The following is a 23,839-nucleotide window of genomic DNA, read 5'->3' on the forward strand; positions in this document are numbered from 1 at the left end:
TGCAAAAACGTGAAAAACCCTGTAAATAAACCTGCAAAAACATGAAAAAACCCTGTGAATAAACCTGCAAAAATGTGAAAAAACCCACAAAAACATGAAAAAACCCATGAAGAAACCTGCAAAAACGTGAAAAAACCCTGTGAATAAACCTGCAAAAACGTGAAAAACCCTGTGAATAAACCTGCAACAACATGAGAAAAAAAACCATGAATAAACCTGCAAAAACGTGAAGAAAGCCACAAAAACATGAAAAAACCCATGAAGAAACCTGCAAAAACGTGAAAAAACCCTGTGATTAAACCTGCAAAAACGTAAAAAAAACCCTGTGAATAAACCTGCAACAACATGAGAAAAAAAAACCATGAATAAACCTGCAAAAACGTGAAGAAAGCCACAAAAACATGAAAAAACCCATGAAGAAACCTGAAAAAACCCTGTCAATAAACCTGCAAAAACATCAAAAAAACCCTGTGAATAAACCTGCAAAAACGTGAAAAAACCCTGTGAATAAACCTGCAAAAACGTGAAAAAAACCCTGTCAATAAACCTGCAAAAACGTTTAAAAAACCCTGTCAATGAACCTGCAAAAACATGAAAAAACCCTGTCAATAAACCTGCAAAAACGTGAAAAAACCCACAAAACATGAAAAAAAAACCCTGTGAATAAACCTGCAAAAACGTGGAAAAAAAACCCTGTCAATAAACCTGCTAAAACTTGAAAAAAACCCCATCAATAAACCTGCAAAATCGTGAAAAAAACACTGTGAATAAACCTGCAAAAATGTGAAAAAAACGCACAAAAACATGAAAAAACCCTGTGAACAAACCTGCAAAAACGTGAAAAAACCAACAAAAACATGAAAAAACCCATGAAGAAACCTGCAAAAACAGGAAAAAAAACCCTGTGAATAACCTTGAAAAAAACGTGAAAAAACCCTGTGAATAAACCTGCAAAAATGTGAAACACCCTGTGAATAAACCTGCAAAAATGTGAAAAAAAACCTGTGAATAAACCTGCAAAAATGTGCAAAAACCCACAAAAACATGAAAAAACCCTGTGAACAAACCTGCAAAAACGTGAAAAAAAACCAACAAAAACAAGAAAAAAAACCCGTGAAAGAACCTGCAAAAACGTGAAAAACCCACAAAAACATGAAAAAACCCTGTGAGTAAACCTGCAAAAACGTGAAAAAAACCCTGTGAATAAACCTGCAAAAACGTGAAAAAAACCCTGTCAATAAAGCTGCAAAAACGTGAAAAAAAAACAAATAAAAACCTGAAAAAACCCCTGTGAATAAACCTGTAAAAATGTGAAGAAAAAAAACAAATAAAAACGTGAAAAACCCCTGTGAATAAACCTGCAAAAACGTGAAGAAACCCCACAAAAAAACATGAAAAAAAACGTGTGAGTAAACCTGCAAAAACCTGAAAAAAAACGCACAAAAACACTTTAAAAAACCCTGTGAATGAACCTGCAAAAATTTGAAGAAAAAAACCCCTGTGAATAAACCTGCAAAAATGTGAAAAAAAAACACAAAAACATGAAAAAAAAACCCTGTGAATAAACCGGCAAAAACGTGAAAAAACCCTGTAAATAAGCCTGCAAAAATGTGAAAAAACCCACAAAAACATGAAAAAAACCCTGTGAATAAACCGGCAAAAACGTGAAAAAACCTTGTAAATAAAAATGCAGAAACATGAAAAAAAAACCCAGTGAATAAACCTGCAAAAATGTGAAAAAACCCACAAAAACATGAAAAAACCCTGTGAATAAACTGGCAAAAACGTGAAAAAACCCTGTGAATAAACCTGCAAAAACGTGAAAAAAACCCTGTGAATAAACCTGCAAAAACGTGAAAAAACCCTGTCAATAAACCTGCAAAAACGTTTAAAAAAACCCTGTCAATGAACCTGCAAAAACATGAAAAAACCCTGTGAATAAACCTGCAAAAATGTGAAAAAAACCCACAAAACATGAAAAAACCCTGTGAATAAACCTGCAAAAACGTGAAAAAAAACCATCAATAAACCTGCAAAATCGTGAAAAAAACCCTGTGTATAAACCTGCAAAAACGTGAAAAAACCCTGTGAATAAACCTGAAAAATGTGAAAACACCCCACAAAAACAAGAAAAAACCGTCTGATTAAACCTGCAAAAACGTGAAAAACCCTGTGAAGAAACCTGCAAAAATATTTTTTAAAAACCCTGTGAATAAACCTGCAAAAATTTCAAAAAAAACCTGTGAATAAACCTGCAAAAATGTGAAAAAACCCACAAAAACATGAAAAAAACCCTGTGAATAAACCGGCAAAAACGTGAAAAAAAAACCTTGGAAATAAACATGCAAAAACATGAAAAAAAACCCTGTGAATAAACCTGCAAAAACGTGAAATAACCCAGTGAATAAACCTGCAAAAATGTGAAAAAACCCACAAAAACATGAAAAAACCCTGTGAATAAATCTGCAAAAACATGAAAAAACCCTGTGAATAAACCTGCAAAAATGTGAAAAAACCCACAAAAACATGAAAAAAAACCCATGAAGAAACCTGCAAAAACGTGAAAAAACCCTGTGACTAAACCTGCAAAAACGTGAAAAACCCTGTGAATAAACCTGCAACAACGTGAGAAAAAAAACCATGAATAAACCTGCAAAAACATGAAGAAACCCACAAAACATGAAAAAACCCATGAAGAAACCTGAAAAAACACTGTCAATAAACCTGCAAAAACATCAAAAAAAACCCTGTGAATAAACCTGCAAAAACGCGAAAAAACCCACAAAACATGAAAAAAACACCATGTGAATAAACCTGCAAAAACGTCAAAAAAAAACCCTGTGAATAAACCTGCAAAAACGTGAATAAAATCCCTGTCAATAAACCTGCAAAAACGTTAAAAAAAAACCCTGTCAATGAACCTGCAAAAACATGAAAAAAGCCTGTCAATAAACCCGCAAAAACGTGAAAAAACCCACAAAACATGAAAAAAAAACCCTGTGAATAAACCTGCAAAAACGTGAAAAAAACCCTGTCAATAAACCTGCAAAAACTTGAAAAAAACCCCATCAATAAACCTGCAAAATCGTGAAAAAACCCTGTGAATAAACCTGCAAAAACATGAAAAAAACCCTGTGAATAAACCTGCAAAAATGTGAAAAAACGCACAAAAACATGAAAAAACCCTGTGAGCAAACCTGCAAAAACGTGAAAAAAAAAACAAACAAAAACATGAAAAAACCCATGAAGAAACCTGCAAAAACAGGAAAAAAAAACCCTGTGAATAACCCTGAAAAAAAACGTGAAAAAAACGTGTGAATAAACCTGCATAAATGTGAAAAAACCTGCGAATAAACCTGCAAAAACAGGAAAAAAAACTGTGAATAAACCTGCAAAAATGTACAAAAACCCACAAAAACATGAAAAAAAACCCGTGAAGAAACCTGCAAAAACGTGAAAAAACCCACAAAAACATGAAAAAAAACCCTGTGAATAAACCTGCAAAAACGTGAAAAAAACCGTGTGAATAAACCTGCAAAAACCTGAAAAAACCCCTGTGAATAAACCTGCAAAAATGTGAAAAAATAAATAAATAAAAACATGAAAAAACCCTGTGAATAAACCTGCAAAAACGTGAAAAACCCCACAAAAACATGAAAAAAAACCATGAGTAAACCTGCAAAAACATGAAAAAAAAACGCACAAAAACATTTTAAAAAACCCTGTGAATGAACCTGCAAAAATTTGAAAAAAAAAAAACACCTGTGAATAAACCTGCAAAAATGTGAAAAAAAACCACAAAAACATGAAAAAACCCCTGTGAATAAACGTGCAAAAACGTGAAAAAAAACCCACAAAAACATGAAAAAAATGTGAATAAACCTGCGAAAACATGAAAAAACCCTGTGCATAAACCTGCAAAAACGTGAAAAAACCCTGTGAATAAACCTGCAAACACGTGAAAAAACCCTGTGAATAAACCTGCAAAAACATGAAAAAACCCACAAAAACATGAAAAAACCATGTGAATAAACCTGCAAAAACGTGAAAAAAAACCCTGTGAATAAACCTGTAAAAACGTGAAAAAACCCTGTCAATAAACCTGCAAAAACGTGCAAAAAAACCCTGTGAATAAACCTGCAAAAACGGTGAAAAAACCCTCTGAATAAACCTGCAAAATGTGAAAAACCCACAAAAACATGAAAAAAAAACCTGTGAATAAACCTGCAAAAATCGTGAAAAAACCCCGTGAATAAACCTGCAAAAACGTGCAAAAAAACCCTGTGAATAAACCTGCAAAAACGGTGAAAAAACCCTCTGAATAAACCTGCAAAATGTGAAAAACCCACAAAAACATGAAAAAAAAACCTGTGAATAAACCTGCAAAAATCGTGAAAAAACCCCGTGAATAAACCTGCAAGAACGTGAAAAAAACCTGTAAATAAACCTGCAAAAATCGTGAAAAAAAACCTAGTAAAAAAAACTGCAAGAATGTGAAAAACCCCATCAATAAACCTGCAAAAACGTGAAGAAAAAAAAACCCTATGAATAAACCTGCAAAAACGTGGTAAAAAAAACCCTGTGAATAAACCTGCAAAATCATGAAAAGAAACCCTGTGCATAAAAGTCCAAAGAACCCTGTGAATAATCCTGCAAAAACCCTGTGAATAAACCTTCAAAAACGTGAAAAAAACCGAAAAAAAACCCGGTGAATAAACATGCAAAAACGTGAAAACCCCTGTGAATAAACCTGCAAAAACATGAAAAAAACCGGTCAATAAACCTACAAATACGCAGAAAAATCCACAAAAACATGAAAAAAAACTGTGAATACACCTGCAAAAACGTGAAAAAAACCCACAAACATGAAAAAAAACCACGTGAATAAACCTGCAAAAACGTGAAAAACCCTGTCAATAAATCTGTAAAAACGTGAAAAACCCTGTCAATAAACCTGCAAAAACGTGAAAAAACCCTGTGAATAAACCTGCAAACATGTGAAAAAACCCACAAAAACATGAAAAACCCCATGAAGAAACCTGCAAAAACATGAAAAACCCTGTTAATAAACCTGCAAAAACCCTGTGAATAAACCTGAAAAAATGTGAAAAAACCCACAAAAACATGAAAAAAAACCCTGTGAATAAACCTGCAAAAACGTGAAAAAAACCCTGTGAATAAACCTGCAAAAACGTGAAAAAACCCTGTGAATAAACCTGCAAACATGTGAAAAAACCCACAAAAACATGAAAAACCCCATGAAGAAACCTGCAAAAACATGAAAAACCCTGTTAATAAACCTGCAAAAACCCTGTGAATAAACCTGCAAAAATGTGAAAAAACCCCACAAAAACAAGAAAAAACCGTCTGATTAAACCTGCAAAAACGTGAAAAACCCTGTGAAGAAACCTGCAAAAACATTTTAAAAAACCCTGTGAATAAACCTGCAAAAATTTCAAAAAAAAAACCTGTGAATAAACCTGCAAAAATGTGCAAAAACACACAAAAACATTTAAAAAAAAACCCTGTGAATAAACCTGCAAAAACGTGAAAAACCCTGTCAATAAACCTACAAAAACATGAAAAAACCCTGTGAATAAACCTGCAAAAACGTGAAAAACTGTGAATAAACCTGCAAAAACGTGAAAAAACCCTGTAATAAACCTGCAAAAATGTGAAAAAACCCATAAAAACATGAAAAAAAAACCCTGTGAATAAACTTGCAAAAACGTGAAAAAACCCTGTCAATAAACCTGCAAAAACGTTTAAAAAAACCCTGTCAATGAACCTGCAAAAACATGAAAAAACCCTGTCGATAAACCTGCAAAAACGTGAAAAAACCCACAAAACATGAAAAAAACCCTGTTAATAAACCTGCAAAAACGTGAAAAAAAACCGTCAATAAACCTGCAAAATCGTGAAAAAAAACCCTGTGAATAAACCTGCAAAAACGTGTAAAAACCCTGTGAATAAACCTGCAAAAATGTGAAAAACCCACAAAAAATGAAAAACCCCATGAAGAAACATGCAAAAACGTGAAAAACCCTGTTAATAAACCTGCAAAAACCCTGTGAATAAACCTGCAAAAATGTGAAAAAAACCCCACAAAAACAAGAAAAAACCGTCTGATTAAACTTGCAAAAACGTGAAAAACCCTGTGAAGAAACCTGCAAAAACATTTTTAAAAAACCCTGTGAATAAACCTGCAAAAATTTCAAAAAAAAAAACCTGTGAATAAACCTGCAAAAATGTGCAAAAATCCACAAAAACATGAAAAAACCCTGTGAGCAAACCTGCAAAAACGTGAAAAAACACACAAAAACATAAAAAAACCCTGTGAATAAACCTGCTAAAACGTGAAAAAAATACCCTGTGAATAAACCTGCAAAAATGTGAAAAAAACTTTGCATAAATCTGCAAAAATTTGAAAAAGCTGTGAATAAACCTGCAAAAAAAATGAAAAAAACCCTGTAAATAAACCTGCAAAATCATGAAAAGAAACACTGTGCATAAACCTCCAAAAAACACTTTGAACAAACATGAAAAACCCCTGTCAATAAACCTGCAAAAACGCGGAAAAACCGACAAAACATGAAAAAAAAACCACGTGAATAAACCTGCAAAAACGTGAAAAAAGCATGCGAATAAACCTGCAAAAACGTGAAAAACCCTGTCAATAAACCTGCAAAAACGTGAAAAAACCCTGTGAATAAACCTGCAAAAACGTGAAAAACTCTGTGAATAAACCTGCAAAAACCTGAAAAAACCCTGTAAATAAACCTGCAAAAATGTGAAAAAAACCCACAAAAACATGAAAAAACCCTGTGAATAAACCTGCAAAAACGTGAAAAAACCTTGTAAATAAACATGCAAAAATATGAAAAAACCCTGTGAATAAACCTTCAAAAACGTGAAAAAACGTTGTAAATAAACATGCAAAAACATGAAAAAACCCTGTGAATAAACCTGCAAAAACGTGAAAAAACCCTGTGAATAAACCTGCAAAAACGTGAAAAAACCCTGTCAATAAACCTGCAAAAACTTTTTTAAAAAACCCTGTCAATGAACCTGCAAAAACATGAAAAAACCCTGTCGATAAACCTGCAAAAACGTGAAAAAACCCACAAAACATGAAAAACCCTGTGAATAAACCTGCAAAAACGTGACAAAAAAAACCGTCAATAAACCTGCAAAATCGTGAAAAAAAAAACCTGTGAATAAACCTGCAAAAACGTGAAAAAAAACTGTGCATAAACCTGCAAAAATTTGAAAAACCTGTGAATAAACCTGCAAAAAAATGAAAAAACCCTGTAAATAAACCTGCAAAATCATGAAAAGAAACCCTGTGCCTAAACCTCCAAAAAACACTTTGAACAAACATGAAAAACCCCTGTCAATAAACCTGCAAAAACGCGGAAAAACCCACAAAACATGAAAAAAACCATGTGAATAAACCTGCAAAAACGTGAAAAAAATCATGTGAATAAACCTGCAAAAACGTGAAAAACCCTGTCAATAAACCTGCAAAAACATGAAAAAACCCTGTGAATAAACCTGCAAAAACGTGAAAAACTGTGAATAAACCTGCAAAAACGTGAAAAACCCTGTAAATAAACCTGCAAAAATGTGAAAAAACCCACAAAAACATGAAAAAAACCATGTGGTTAAACCTGCAAAAACGTGAAAAAACCTTGTAAATAAACATGCAAAAATATGAAAAAACCCTGTGAATAAACCTTCAAAAACGTGAAAAAACCTTGTAAATAAACATGCAAAAACATGAAAAAAACCCTGTGAATAAACCTGCAAAAATGTGAAAAACCCACAAAAACATGAAAAAAAAACCTGTGAATAAACCTGCAAAAATCGTGAAAAAACCCCGTGAATAAACCTGCAAGAACGTGAAAAAAACCTGTAAATAAACCTGCAAAAATCGTGAAAAAAAACCCTGTAAATAAACCTGCAAGAATGTGAAAAACCCCATCAATAAACCTGCAAAAACGTGAAGAAAAAAAAACCCTATGAATAAACCTGCAAAAACGTGGTAAAAAAAACCCTGTGAATAAACCTGCAAAATCATGAAAAGAAACCCTGTGCATAAAAGTCCAAAGAACCCTGTGAATAATCCTGCAAAAACCCTGTGAATAAACCTTCAAAAACGTGAAAAAAACCGAAAAAAAACCCGGTGAATAAACATGCAAAAACGTGAAAACCCCTGTGAATAAACCTGCAAAAACATGAAAAAAACCGGTCAATAAACCTACAAATACGCAGAAAAATCCACAAAAACATGAAAAAAAACTGTGAATACACCTGCAAAAACGTGAAAAAACCCACAAACATGAAAAAAAACCACGTGAATAAACCTGCAAAAACGTGAAAAACCCTGTCAATAAATCTGTAAAAACGTGAAAAACCCTGTCAATAAACCTGCAAAAACATGAAAAAACCCTGTGAATAAACCTGAAAAAATGTGAAAAAACCCACAAAAACATGAAAAAAAACCCTGTGAATAAACCTGCAAAAACGTGAAAAAAACCCTGTGAATAAACCTGCAAAAACGTGAAAAAACCCTGTGAATAAACCTGCAAACATGTGAAAAAACCCACAAAAACATGAAAAACCCCATGAAGAAACCTGCAAAAACATGAAAAACCCTGTTAATAAACCTGCAAAAACCCTGTGAATAAACCTGCAAAAATGTGAAAAAACCCCACAAAAACAAGAAAAAACCGTCTGATTAAACCTGCAAAAACGTGAAAAACCCTGTGAAGAAACCTGCAAAAACATTTTAAAAAACCCTGTGAATAAACCTGCAAAAATTTCAAAAAAAAAACCTGTGAATAAACCTGCAAAAATGTGCAAAAACACACAAAAACATTTAAAAAAAAACCCTGTGAATAAACCTGCAAAAACGTGAAAAACCCTGTCAATAAACCTACAAAAACATGAAAAAACCCTGTGAATAAACCTGCAAAAACGTGAAAAACTGTGAATAAACCTGCAAAAACGTGAAAAAACCCTGTAATAAACCTGCAAAAATGTGAAAAAACCCATAAAAACATGAAAAAAAAAACCCTGTGAATAAACTTGCAAAAACGTGAAAAAACCCTGTCAATAAACCTGCAAAAACGTTTAAAAAAAACCCTGTCAATGAACCTGCAAAAACATGAAAAAACCCTGTCGATAAACCTGCAAAAACGTGAAAAAACCCACAAAACATGAAAAAAACCCTGTGAATAAACCTGCAAAAAGGTGAAAAAAACCGTCAATAACCTTGCAAAAACGTGAAAAAAAAGGCCTGTGAATAAACCTGCAAAAACGTGTAAAAACCCTGTGAATAAACCTGCAAAAATGTGAAAAAACCCACAAAAAATGAAAAACCCCATGAAGAAACGTGCAAAAACGTGAAAAACCCTGTTAATAAACCTGCAAAAACCCTGTGAATAAACCTGCAAAAATGTGAAAAAAAACCCCGCAAAAACAAGAAAAAACCGTCTGATTAAACTTGCAAAAACGTGAAAAACCCTGTGAAGAAACCTGCAAAAACATTTTTAAAAAACCCTGTGAATAAACCTGCAAAAATTTCAAAAAAAAAAACCTGTGAATAAACCTGCAAAAATGTGCAAAAACCCACAAAAACATGAAAAAACCCTGTGAGCAAACCTGCAAAAACGTGAAAAAAACACACAAAAACATAAAAAAAACCCTGTGAATAAACCTGCTAAAACGTGAAAAAATACCCTGTGAATAAACCTGCAAAAATGTGAAAAAAACTTTGCATAAATCTGCAAAAATTTGAAAAAGCTGTGAATAAACCTGCAAAAAAAATGAAAAAAACCCTGTAAATAAACCTGCAAAATCATGAAAAGAAACCCTGTGCATAAACCTCCAAAAAACACTTTGAACAAACATGAAAAACCCCTGTCAATAAACCTGCAAAAACGCGGAAAAACCGACAAAACATGAAAAAAAAACCACGTGAATAAACCTGCAAAAACGTGAAAAAAAGCATGCGAATAAACCTGCAAAAACGTGAAAAACCCTGTCAATAAACCTGCAAAAACGTGAAAAAACCCTGTGAATAAACCTGCAAAAACGTGAAAAACTCTGTGAATAAACCTGCAAAAACCTGAAAAAACCCTGTAAATAAACCTGCAAAAATGTGAAAAAAACCCACAAAAACATGAAAAAACCCTGTGAATAAACCTGCAAAAACGTGAAAAAACCTTGTAAATAAACATGCAAAAATATGAAAAAACCCTGTGAATAAACCTTCAAAAACGTGAAAAAACGTTGTAAATAAACATGCAAAAACATGAAAAAACCCTGTGAATAAACCTGCAAAAACGTGAAAAAACCCTGTGAATAAACCTGCAAAAACGTGAAAAAACCCTGTCAATAAACCTGCAAAAACTTTTTAAAAAAACCCTGTCAATGAACCTGCAAAAACATGAAAAAACCCTGTCGATAAACCTGCAAAAACGTGAAAAAACCCACAAAACATGAAAAACCCTGTGAATAAACCTGCAAAAACGTGACAAAAAAAACCCGACAATAAACCTGCAAAATCGTGAAAAAAAACCTGTGAATAAACCTTCAAAAACGTGAAAAAAAACTGTGCATTAACTTGCAAAAGTTTGAAAATCCTGTGAATAAACCTGCAAAAAAATGGAAAAACCCTGTAAATTATTTTGCAAAATCATGAAAAGAAACCCTGTGCCTAAATCTTCAAAATATACTTTGAACAAACATGAAAAACCCCTGTCAATAAACCTGCAAAAACGGAAAAACCCACAAAACATGAAAAAAACCATGTGAATAAACCTGCAAAAACGTGAAAAAATCATGTGAATAAACCTGCAAAAACGTGAAAAACCCTGTCAATAAACCTGCAAAAACATGAAAAAACCCTGTGAATAAACCTGCAAAAACGTGAAAAACTGTGAATAAACCTGCAAAAACGTGAAAAACCCTGTAAATAAACCTGCAAAAATGTGAAAAAACCCACAAAAACATGAAAAAAACCCTGTGGTTAAACCTGCAAAAACGTGAAAAAACCTTGTAAATAAACATGCAAAAATATGAAAAAACCCTGTGAATAAACCTTCAAAAACGTGAAAAAACCTTGTAAATAAACATGCAAAAACATGAAAAAAACCCTGTGAATAAACCTGCAAAAACGTGAAAAAAACCCTGTGAATAAACCTGCTAAAACGTGAAAAAATACCCTGTGAATAAACCTGCAAAAACGTGAAAAAAACCCTGTGAATAAACCTGCTAAAACGTGAAAAATACCCTGTGAATAAACCTGCAAAAACGTGAAAAAAACTGTGCATAACCCTGCAAAAATTTGAAAAAGCTGTGAATAAACCTGCAAAAAAATGAAAAAAACCCTGTAAATAAACCTGCAAAATCATGAAAAGAAACCCTGTGCATAAACCTCCAAAAAAACACTTTGAACAAACATGAAAAAACCCCTGTCAATAAACCTGCAAAAACGCGGAAAAACCCACAAAACATGAAAAAAACCATGTGAATAAACCTGCAAAAACGTGAAAAACCCTGTCAATAAACCTGCAAAAAACATGAAAAAAACCCTGTGAATAAACCTGCAAAAACGTGAAAAACTCTGTGAATAAACCTGCAAAAACGTGAAAAAACCCTGTAAATAAACCTGCAAAAATGTGAAAAAACCCTGTGAATAAACCTGCAAAAACGCGAAAAAACCTTGTAAATAAACATGCAAAAACATGAAAAAAAAACCCTGTGAATAAACCTGCAAAAACGTGAAAAAACCCTGTGAATAAAACTGCAAAAACATGAAAAAACCCTGTATATAAACCTGCAAAAATGTGAAAAAACCCACAAAAACATGAAAAAACCCTGTGAATAAACCTGCAAAAACGTGAAAAAACCCTGTAAATAAACCTGCAAAAACATGAAAAACCCTGTGAATAAACCTGCAAAAATGTGAAAAAAAACCCACAAAAACATGAAAAAACCCATGAAGAAACCTGCAAAAACGTGAAAAAAAACCCTGTGAATAAACCTGCAAAAACGTGAAAAAAACCCTGTGAATAAACCAACAACATGAGAAAAAAAACCATGAATAAACCTGCAAAAACGTGAAGAAACCCCCAAAAACATGAAAAAACCCATGAAGAAACCTGAAAAAAACCGTCAATAAACCTGCAAAAACATCAAAAAAACCCTGTGAATAAACCTGCAAAAACGTGAAAAAACCCATAAAACATGAAAAAAACACCATGTGAATAAACCTGCAAAAACGTGAAAAAACCCTGTGAATAAACCTGCAAAAACGTGAAAAAAACCCTGTCAATGAACCTGCAAAAACATGAAAAAAAACCCTGTCAATAAACCTGCAAAAACGTGAAAAACCCACAAAACATGAAAAAAACCATGTGAATAAACCTGCAAAAACGTGAAAAAACCCTGTCAATAAACCTGCAAAAACTTGAAAAAACCCCATCAATAAACCTGCAAAATCGTGAAAAAAAACCCTGTGAATAAACATGCAAAAACGTGAAAAAACCCTGTGAATAAACCTGCAAAAATGTGAAAAACCCCACAAAAACATGAAATCCCCAATGAAGAAACCTGCAAAAACGTGAAAAACCCTGTGAATAAACTGGCAAAAACGTGAAAAACCCTGTGAATAAACCTTCAAAAATGTGAAAAAAAACCCACAAAAACAAGAAAAAACCGTCTGATTAAACCTGCAAAAACATGAAAAAACCCTGTGAAGAAACCTGCAAAAAACATTTTTAAAAAACCCTGTGAATAAACCTGCAAAATTTTCAAAAAAAACCTGTGAATAAACCTGCAAAAATGTGCAAAAACCCACAAAAACATGAAAAAAACCCTGTGAATAAACCTGCAAAAATGTGAAAAAAAACCCACAAAAACATGAAAAAGCCCGTGAAGAAACCTGCAAAAAACGGGGAAAAAAACCCTGTGAATTAACCCTGCAAAAACGTGAAAAACCCCTGTGAATAAATCTGCAAAAACGTGAAAAAACCCTGTTTTTTTTGCAGGTTTAATCACACGGTTTTTTCATCTTTTTGTGGGGTTTTTTCACGTTTTTGCAGGTTTATTCACAGGGTTTTTTTCACATTTTTGCAGATTTATTCACAGGGTTTTTCATCTTTTTGCACGTTTATTCACAGGGTTTTTTCATGTTTTTTGTGGGGTTTTTTTCACATTTTTGCAGGTTTATTCGCAGGTTTTTTTTCATGTTTTTGCACGTTTATTCACAGGGTTTTTTCACGTTTTTGCAGGTTTATTCACAGGGTTTTTGCAGGTTTATTCACTGGATTTTGTCACGTTTATTCGCAGAGTTTTTTCACATTTTTGCAGGTTTATTCACAGGGTTTTTCACGTTTTTGCATGGTTATTCACAGGGTTTTTTTTTCATGTTTTTGCAGGTTTATGCACAGGGTTTTTTCACGTTTGTGCAGGTTTATTCACAGGGTTTTTTCACGTTTTTGTAGCTTTATGCACAGGGTTTTTTCATGTTTTTGTCGGTTTATTCACGAGGTTTTTTTTCAAGTTTTTGCAGGTTGATGCACAGGGTTTTTTTTCATGTTTTTGCAGGTTTATTCACAGGGTTTTTTCCCGTTTTTGCAGGTTTATTCACAGGGTTTTTTTCATGTTTTTGTCGGTTTATTCACGGGGTTTTTCATGTTTTTGTGGGGTTTTTGCAGGTTTATTCATGGGGATTTTTCACGTTTTTGCAGGTTTATTCATGGGGGGGGGTTCACGTTTTCACGGCTTTTCTCATTTTTGAAGGTTTATTCACGGGTTTTTTCATATTTTTGTAGGTTTTCACGGGGTTTTTTTTTGCATTTTTGAAGGTTTGTTCCCGGGGAGGGGGGAGGTTCACGTTTCTTCACGGGTTTTTTCACGTTTATTCACGGGGGGGGGGTCATATTTTCGCGGGTTTTTCACGTTTTTTAAGGTTTAATCACGTGTTTTTTCTTATGTTTTTGCAGGTTTATTCATGAGGTTTTTTCACTTCTTCACGTTTTTATGTTTTTGAAGGTTTATTCAGCGGTTTTTTACACATTTTCGCAGTTAAATTTTTGTCTTTTCCTCTGATTCTGAGGGGTTGCTAAGAAGTCCACAAGAGCGAATGCATTCTCTACAAATAACAGTTCTGCGTTTAGATTATATGAAGTAATACTTGTGTTGTCAGTGTGGTTACCATGGCCTCATGTCGAGATCATTCATGTCGCATCCCAGATGTTAGCGCTGAAGGTTGAAATGTTAAGAATTTGGATTCTAATCTTCTCGAAAGCAGGTTATCTCAGGAACATTCCCATCTCAATAAAATATACCCAGCTGCCTCTCTAATGGCACTGTGAGAGAGGTAGGATCTCCCTGCACTGCCTGAGCTGTTTTTTGCATGTGGTACCTGTCGACACCTTGTGATTCATTCTGTGTCGCTTCGACGAGCTTACGATGGCACTGAAACGCTCTCTGTGAAATGGCAGGACATCCCAAAATCATGCAAATTGGAGAAAATCATTTTGTTGTTTTGAATCATTTTACAGTCCTGTTGATTTTTTGTTGTTGTTGTTAATAATGTCTCACTTCAACCCCTGTTCATTTTGAAACCTCAGTTTTTGATGAAGCTATGCAAGAACATCGTAGACTCAAGTAAGTCTTGCAATTATCTTGTCTGGTTAATGACTCGTCACGTGATTAGCTCATGAAACAAAGGTTAAGGATATTAATTGATATGTGATTAGAGTAAGGTGGGGAAATATGCCCTTGCCAACAAAGTGGAGCATGATCCCCACCCTTACCTGTGTAACCTTCCTACTCCCAGTTATATTTGTTCAGTCACCTGAACATCTGTAAAAGAAAGTTCATTAGTGGACGGGAAAGTGGGAAAACTCAAAAGGTAAATGATCAGTATACTGAACAAAATCACCAGACAGAAGGGGGGGGGCATTATACCCCACCTTACTCTATGTAATTGGAAATGATTTGCATTGTTCACCTGAATTCAAATTGCAATTCAAGAGGACTAGCCACATCTACCAGTTGCTTCAATGATGGTTTTAATCAAAAGACAGCATGTTGTACTTCACAAATGTATTGCATGTCTGTCTGTGAGTCTCAATGAAGATGTAAAATTAAGTAAAACATGAAAAAGGATCTGTTATAACATGTCGTTATTGTTATTGTTGTTGCTGTCGTCATGGCTGTGGCTACTGTTGTTGTCAGTGGTGTTGGTTACCTCCTTCTGTGTACTATAATATATTTAGCTTATCTTAGAATTCCAGATAAGTGTCATCGTGCACCCTTCGTCTGTCCGTACATCCGTCTCCTATTTTGACTTCTCCGGCCAAACCGCTAGGCTGATCTGGCTGAAATTTGGCAGCAAGGTTCCGCTCCTGACCATGAACGTGGATTGCAAAGCTTGTTCCAGTCACGTGACTTTAAGTAGGTCAAAATGGCAGACTTCGTAAATTCCTTCAAAAATCTTGTCCAGACCCACCAATTGGAATGCTACCAAATTTGGGTTACAACATTAGGCCAGGGTAGGCATGTTAAATTGTGGAGGTCATGCTGATCTCGTGACTGGAAGTGTGTCTAAATGGCCGACAACCAATTTTTGGGAAAATCGTGGAAATTATTTCAAAAATCTTCTTCTTCAGTTACACCAGTCAGAATGCTACCAAACTTGGGGTCCAACATTAGGATAGGGTTCTGATGTTAAATTGCCGAGGTCATGCCGATGACGTGACTGGAAGTGTGTCAAAATGGCGTCCTTGGTAATTTTTTTGGGAAAATCTTGTAAATTCCTTCAAAAATCTTCTTCTCCAGATCCACCAATCAGAATGCTATCAAATTTGGGTTACAACATTAGGCCAGGGTCCAGATAAGCTACAGTTCCAGCAGTTCTCCCCCCCCCCACCCCCTATTGTTTCAATAAGTATTACTATATAATTTTGTGATCTCCTGTTTACGTCGCACTTTATTCTCAAGGGTTCTTGCTGTTGTACTGTCGGAACTGCTACAATAAAGCTCCAAGTCCCGCTTCTTCCCCTTTCCTACCGGAAAGACTGGCTTTGAAAACCGGCATCCTTGTGATTAAACGGACACAAATTGTTGTTCCAACTAAATAGATTAGTAATTTCCAACCAAGTGAATTGATTATTAGCTTTCCAACGGTACCATTTATATTACTGTACAACAGCAGGAACCCTTCAGAATAAAGCGTGATGGACACACGGACGGTTGCACCTTTTAGCAACAGATGACCATTTAAATGCCACTTTGTGTGTGGCTTCTTATTTTTGTTTACTCAAGGAGATATTGCACATGGTAACTCCAATCATGACTTTGAGAATTCACCTTCAAATTTAACCACTTTGCAACGATACTGATTTTGCAAGAATGAGTAAAATCAATCAAAGTAGATTTTTAACATTTTTCTCTCTCCAGGGAAGCTGCTTTTGCAGAGAAGAGTAAGTTGCAGTAACATATGTGACACCAATGCATAACAATTGTTCTCATTAAAAGCACAAAGGAACTAGAACTACTTAACATCAATTTATGTGAATCATTCAGATTGTAACAATGTTGGCCTTTAACTGCAGATCGTGGCAAAGTTCTCGGCGGTTTGGCTGATGTGGTGACCATCATGGAAGGAAAGGTAACACGTGCATTTTGAATATATTGAACTTAGCTGAAGATTTCAAACTTTTTTATCGACTTGTTTCTGGAAAGAGATTTAAACAATCAAAAGATCACACACACACACGTTGTATGCACAGGGTGTCACGTGACTAAGATCACAATGTTTTCCACTGCGTTCCTTCCGTTGACATAGCCTCGCAGCTGAATACATGACTGCATGGTCTGCTACTGCTCCAGGGATGTGTGTCTTGTGATAAATAAATTGTGATAAAATAAATTGTGATAAATAGGGATGTGTGTCTGAGCCTTGTGTTAAATAAATAGATGTTAGAACTTTCCTGCTGAACCAATGCAAAGTGAACTGCAATGACAAATTTGTCTGAAAAGTTTAAACACCTTGTCTCTTGTCTGCCTACAGAGCCTGAATCTCACGTGTGTCGTGAGTGGGGAACCAGTTCCTGAGGTGTGCTGGCTCAAAGGAAAGCAGAATATGTCATCCGACGAACGTTACCTCATGAGCTATGACAAGGATGGCTACTCAGCATCTCTAATAATCAGCGATGTGAAACATGAAGACACAGGGGAGTACCACGTCTTTGTTCGCAACAAATACGGGTCAGACACTGTCTCGTTCACTGTCAGTGTGTATCTGCCAGGACAGGAGCTTCCATCATCACTTGTCTGACACCATCTTTCAACCAGCAACTCATGCGGAGAGAGTTGCTCTGCGGCATGCACTCACTGCGAGATAGAATTCCATGCTCCAATAGGAAAAGGCCTCTGGACTGGACCATAACAAGAGCCTTGTTTCAATTCTCATCCCATTTGCATCATGGTACCATTTCATGTATTATTTACTCAGCTCGTATGGAACATTGCAGGCACATCACATGAAGAACCATGTAATGCAGTCTTTGCACAGTGATGGAAAATGCACCATTTTAACAGTATAGGTCTGACCCTGTGCCCCGAGGAGCCATGTCCTTATCAGGTGTGCAAAAGTGACTGAATTTACAATCTGCTCCCTCCACATTATAAATGTCACAAACATCCTCTCTTGCTCCCTTACTCAGACCTCCTTCCCACCTCCTTTCTTTTTCCATAATTCAAATTTACTCCACAATTCTTAAACCACACCTTTACTTCGGTATTTTCTTCGTAATTTTCCTCCTTTTATCACTCTCCACCTTCCTTTCATCTTTGCATGTTTAACAGGTAATTTACCTCCTTGAGTGACGTACTTCTGGGAGCTTGTAAATGTTGCTGCCTTTGAACCTGGGAAGTAACTGCTGAAATCTATACATTTGGGTTTTTCCCAAAATCTTTGTTCTTTGTTTCTTTCACACCTCTTTCAATTTTTCTTTCACATTTCTCTTTAGTCATTCTAATTCTTGCTTTTTTATTTTATCTCTTTTACTCAATTCCTCTGTTTCTTTATATATCTGTATAGGAGAAGTGAATTCTTGCAGAAAGTTTTCTGTAAGGCTCACCTGGCTACACCTGGATGGGTTTGAGGGTAGTGGAGTCATGGCTGAAACCCCAATCCTATCCAGGTTCCTTCTGATAACTCCATCTTTGCTCTTCACTTATTTGGGTTCCTTCTTCGTCTTCTGGTTGAGATAGTTTCGTCATGACTTGCAGTTTTGGGCCATATATTTAATACTCGTGAAAATATGGTGGAATACAAACTCTCCTCCCCTCCTCCCTCTACTTAATTTGCATCATACAAATCTCCATCCCTTTTCTCCCTTCCGCCATCCTCCTACTTTCTCATAATCTTCCCTCCCTTCTCTGTCTTCTTGTCTCTCTCTCCGATCATTCATCTTTTCTACATTTTCTTAATAATCAACCACCCTCCCCCTAACCTCACACCCTGTGCATTGATTATTAATCGATGGCCTCTTACAATCGTATAATTTAAGCCACAGATATCAAGATGATTGGTAAAAGCACAATCAGACAATACGTAGTAATTTAGACAATTTAAACATACATAAATGCCATTTCACACACACAGTATCGTGCCATTTTTTTTATTTGCCCTGATGTGAACATGTGTTTTAATCTCGTCACTATATGATGTTTGTTATTCAGATTCCATTATTGATGTGAACCAGCCCAGTGGTAAAGCCTCGCAGCAATCCTGCTCATTCAAATATTTGAGTTATAAAGGCACACATCTAACTCATTATTCTGGTTTTCTATGGCAATGGGCAGGGAATTGGATGACTTAGGATCGCAAATCTAAAAATACAAATTTAATGGACAAGTGAAACGATGAAGAAGGTAGAATATGAATGCACAGTAGCTCATAGGAAGGGTGGTTCATTATTGTGTGTGCCGTCCCTCCGATGGACGTCAAACTGGGTATCCATCTGCCGGCGTTAATTGGTGTATATTAAAGATCCCACGGTGTCCTTCGCTACCGCCGGCACCATGGACCAAATTCCTGATCTAATTACAGAGGGCACTGCATCAGCAGCACAGCTGCTTCCCTGGCCAATGATGCTACTCCTAGTCTTGCGCTTCATACGAAAGAAGAAGAGAAATGCACAGCCAAATTACCAACATCACAATTAAATGCATCCTGCAAAAAGTTTGACCACAGAATCTGACAAGAATGCAAACTGGAATTTAAATAACAGCATGCTAAAAGCAGTTGACTGATGTTGCTATCTATGCTAATAAAAGGCAATGTGTGTGTGTGTGTGTGTGTGTGTGTGTGTGTGTGTGTGTGTGTGTGTGTGTGTGTGTGTGTGTGTGTGTGTGTGTGTGTGTGTGTGTGTGTGTGTGTGTGTGTGTGTGTGTGTGTGTGTGTGTGTGTGTGTGTGAGTATATCTCCTCCATAACTCCAAAACCATGAAACCTTGCAGCCTGAAACTTTGCATGCAGACTAAGAAAACTCCAAGGAAGTGCAGAGTGAAAATTGGGTGTTTGGGTTAATTAAAACACACCTTTTGAAGATAATTAACGGCATTATTTAATTACATCCTTCATCAGGTGATCCTCGGCCACCTCGCTCTCTGAGGTCTTAAGGCGTTTCCTGGGTACCCTCGCTGGGGTCTGAAGCCGCCATGTTTTTATGGCCTGCTCAACCATGCCTTGACTTGGAACAGGCCGCAATGATTTCTTAACGATAAAGTATTTTTTCTCACTTTCCTCACTCATTGAATACCTGTTCATCATAGCTGCAAATCCTTGTATACATCGTTTTTGTAAGTACGATAGTTTTCAAATTAAGAGCTCGGAGTGATTTCATGCATTATATGATACGATTTTCCACGATCTTCTCTCGTGGACTAAATAAAGTACATCATCGAAATATTATTTCGGTTTTTAAGATCGGATATCGTTTGGACTAAATAAGTGTCGAAATCTGTTGTGAAATCTGATAACATAAAGAAATAACGAGTCTTATAACTAAGCTGATCGACATATTCACTTTAAGCAAGTCAGGCTGTGTTCCCTCTTCCATACATGCACAAGAAAATGTGAAATTTCCAAAGCATGAAACTAATCTTTTTCTACTGTTTGGAGAATTATATTGAGAGAACAAAAAAAATTAGGAACGTAACAAAATTAATGAGCTTCATTGAGGTATATGATTTAATGCATTCACTGCTAGACCTCGTGACCTGTCCCGCAGAGGCACTGCCTATCCATCGTGCAGAATCATTATTCTATGTGGAATCATTTTGATTAGACGGTATGAATCGAAATTAATGCTCCACTGAACGTCTTCCTTCCCATCCTCTCACCTCACACTGTCTTCCCTTCCCCCACCCCTCCTTGCTCCCCCTCCCTCCTCTCTCCTTTCCCATCCACCTCTTTGCTCTCTCCCACCCCTCTCCCTCTTCCCCCCTCTTTTTCTCCATCCTCCCTTTAGTATTACTGTCAGCGAAGCGACGGATGGTATTTGCTAGTGGTCAATATAACCTCATCACTGGGCATTAGTGCTTCCAAAGTAGTCTCACAGCTTGGAATACACGAGGTGATTTGTCATTGCCTTCCAAGGCAGTTCAATGATACATTCACAAAAATCGGTTTTAGCAGATACTTGAGCAAAACAAAATGTAAGAAAACAAAGCTTGTGTCAAACAGATATTTTAAAAATATACATTTAACATCTAATTAAATGGTAACTGGTTAGACAGAGCATTTTGCATTCAAATTCAACACCATCTGGCACCAAGACTTACTTTCCAAGATGTCTGCTCATGGCATTCAGGGCCCGTGTATGAATGGTTATCAGCATTCTGAATCAAGATCGCCCTCTTGAGGCTGGTGTTCCACAGGGCAGCATTTTAGCCTCGACCTTATTCCTACGCTGCATCAATGACCTCTCCACTTGCCTTGATAATTCTCCACACAGCGAGAACGGCACTCCGTGGAGCGCATACCTCTGCCAGGCTGAACAGTTTACAGCCGACTGAGAGGCCAGATCTGCATCCAGATCTTCACCAAAATCGAATTCGCTTGTTCTTGTCAGCTACCCAACTCATCCACCAAGTTTTGTCATAATCCGTCCATAACTTTTTGAGATATCGTGTTATCCATCATTTTTGGCCAAATCTCTCAATGATGAAGAATCACTTAAAAATTAATCTTATCCAGATCTGGATCTTCACCAAAATCTAATCAATTCGTTCTTATCACACACCCAACCCTGCCCACCAAGTTTCATCCAAATCCATCTAATTTTTTTTTATATATATTTTTTTGATATCCCGCACATAAACAAACAAGAAGTATGTCATGCATCACACGATACTTGCGAAATCCAAGTAAACAATATGCTTCCATGTTTTGATTGGTGAACCAATTGATTGACCCAATATGCAACTTTTGTTCAACCAAGCAGAGTACACAGCCACCGGGTGGATGAGATTGCACATTATTTGCTGAAAAAAGTGTAGTCTGTGTAATGTATTGTGAGATGACTATATATGTTTGTGTAATGTGCATCTAAAGAGGTCTAACAGGTCGAAGGTGTCGAAGGGATGTAGAGGGTCTAAGTGGTCTAAAAGGTTTATTGGGCTCTATAAGTGTCTTAAGCAGTCGAAAGGTCTGTGAGGTCTAAAGAGGTCAAAACATTCAAAGGGTATTTTCCAATAATAGTTAGAGTCTAAGGAGTTTCAAGTGTTTTAAGAGAGTCTGATAGGTCTAAAGGTCGAAAAGGTCAAGGGGTTGAAGTGGTTTAAAGGATGTAAAGGTCTTCAGGAGTCTAAAGGTAAAGTGTAAAGGTCCAAAACGGTCTGAAGGGGTCGAAAGGCTCAAGGGGTCTAAGTTGTCCAAATGGTATTGTCCAACAGTAGTCATGGGTCTAAACTCTCAAGGGTTTAAGGAGTCTAAAGCGGTATGAAGGGTCAATGGGTCTTAGTCTAAGCGATGTAAAGTGTGTAAAAAAAAAAAATCCAAAGGGTAAATAGGGTCTTAAAGGGTTCAAAAGATCTGAAATGGTCGAAGGGATATAAAGGTCTAAATGTCGAAAAGGTACGTTACAAAAGTCCATAATTAATAGACAAGAATTATGAGACGGAGTCATGGTCTAATAAAACGTAATTAATAGACGTACTCACGGTCGAACTCATGTTCAAACAGCAATTAATATACATAGTCATGCTGGTCGACCAAGGCTTCACGTGGACGAGGATTAATCCATGTCTTTCGGTTGTATATAGTTTCATACTTTCCCAGGACGCCATTTGTGTCTGTGGTTGTGCCGTGTTGATGTCCTGCCCCAGTGGAGGAGGGAGTGGTTTGGGAGGGGGGGTGTGCGGTAGTAGCAGGTATTGTGATGTGATGGGGGATTGTGGGGGGGGGTGAAGGATGGTGGTGCATATTGTGGAGTGAGGGTGGAAGAGTGAAAGGTGGACAGGGGAACCCTGAAAGTTTTAGCATTCTCAAGGCTCGGTCAAATCCTCTTGGAGGAGTAGATGATACATACTTACATACATACATACATTCTCTCCATTATAAATAGACCATGGTTCATTTGACTTGTAATAATGTGTTGCTGATAGATAATTATTTCCAGGTGATCTTGATACTGTAGGGCAATGGCAACAGGTGTTTGATTCACCGCTCAAACCGTCTGTGTGCTGAAAGCTGGGAAGAGATGGTGTTACAGTTTCGAGCGACGGCTGGTTCTTCCTCCAGAATCATGGGGATGGCATCCTCTCTCCTCGTCCTTCCGATGCAGCCTGCAGGTACCATCGTTGGCTAAGTACACAGCCTTTGCCACTGATGAAAATGCCCCTATTACCAGTACAATGGTAGTCATTTCACTGAACTCGGAAGGATTACAGGCTGAGTCGACCCCACCTGGTGTTCATTGAATGGTCGACAGGGGCCCAAACTCAGGACCCGAAGATCCCAAGCCAGCCACCCTAACCGCCAAGCCAACACCAGGCTTGCATCCTCTCTCAATCGTGGCAGACAACCACAAGATGTAGCCATCTCTCTCGTTTCATAAGGTGCTCTATAATATGTTCCGAGCACAAAAGCGAACATTTTGTAGGCCCGATCCACACTCGGGTATTTCGGACAAACCTCGTGCCTCGTCCATTGATGTAGCGTGAAACCATCTCGGCCATTGATGTAGCGTGAAACCATCTCGGCCATTGATGTAGCGTGAAACCATCTCGGCCATTGATGTAGCGTGAAACCATCTCAGCCATTGATGTAGCGTGAAACCATCTCGGCCATTGATGTAGCGTGAAACCATCTCGGCCATTGGTGTAGCGTGAAACCATCTTGGCCATTGGTGTAGCGTGAAACCATCTCGGCCAATGGTGTAGCGTGAAACCATCTCGGCCAATGGTGTAGCGTGAAACCATCTCGGCCATTGATGTCATGTGAAACCATCTCGGCCATTGGTGTAGCGTGAAACCATCTCGGCCAATGGTGTCGTGTGAAACCATCTCGGCCATTGGTGTAGTGTGAAACCATCTCGGCCATTGATGTAGCGTGAAACCATCTCGGCCATTGATGTAGCGTGAAACCATCTCGGCCATTGGTGTCGCGTGAAACCATCTTGGCCATTGGTGTAGTGTGAAACCATCTCGGCCATTGGTGTAGTGTGAAACCATCTCCACAATCGGTGTAGCGTGAAACCATCTCGGCCACTGGTGTAGTGTGAAACCATCTCGGCCACTGGTGTAGC

At 36.9% G+C, this 23,839-nt stretch overlaps 1 protein-coding gene across 2 annotated transcripts in view; it reads left to right on the top strand.

The window, feature by feature from the left end:
- The window catches only part of LOC147013560 (myomesin-1-like), a 252,103-nt gene extending 233,241 nt beyond the window's left edge, over positions 1-18,862 (top strand). For both annotated transcript variants that reach the window (XM_085855453.1, XM_085855456.1), the window contains 4 exons: positions 14,646-14,682; positions 16,480-16,502; positions 16,635-16,690; positions 17,093-18,862. In XM_085855453.1, the coding sequence (XP_085711579.1) occupies positions 14,646-14,682; positions 16,480-16,502; positions 16,635-16,690; positions 17,093-17,359 (383 nt within the window). In that variant the 3' untranslated portion in view covers positions 17,360-18,862. The remainder of the gene's footprint in view (positions 1-14,645; positions 14,683-16,479; positions 16,503-16,634; positions 16,691-17,092) is intronic.
- Positions 18,863-23,839: the final 4,977 nt, after the last annotated feature.

Source organism: Eptatretus burgeri, chromosome 14 (assembly GCF_056783735.1).
Source record: "Eptatretus burgeri isolate ZD-2024b chromosome 14, Ebu_testis_v1, whole genome shotgun sequence".
NCBI lineage: Eukaryota > Metazoa > Chordata > Myxini > Myxiniformes > Myxinidae > Eptatretus > Eptatretus burgeri.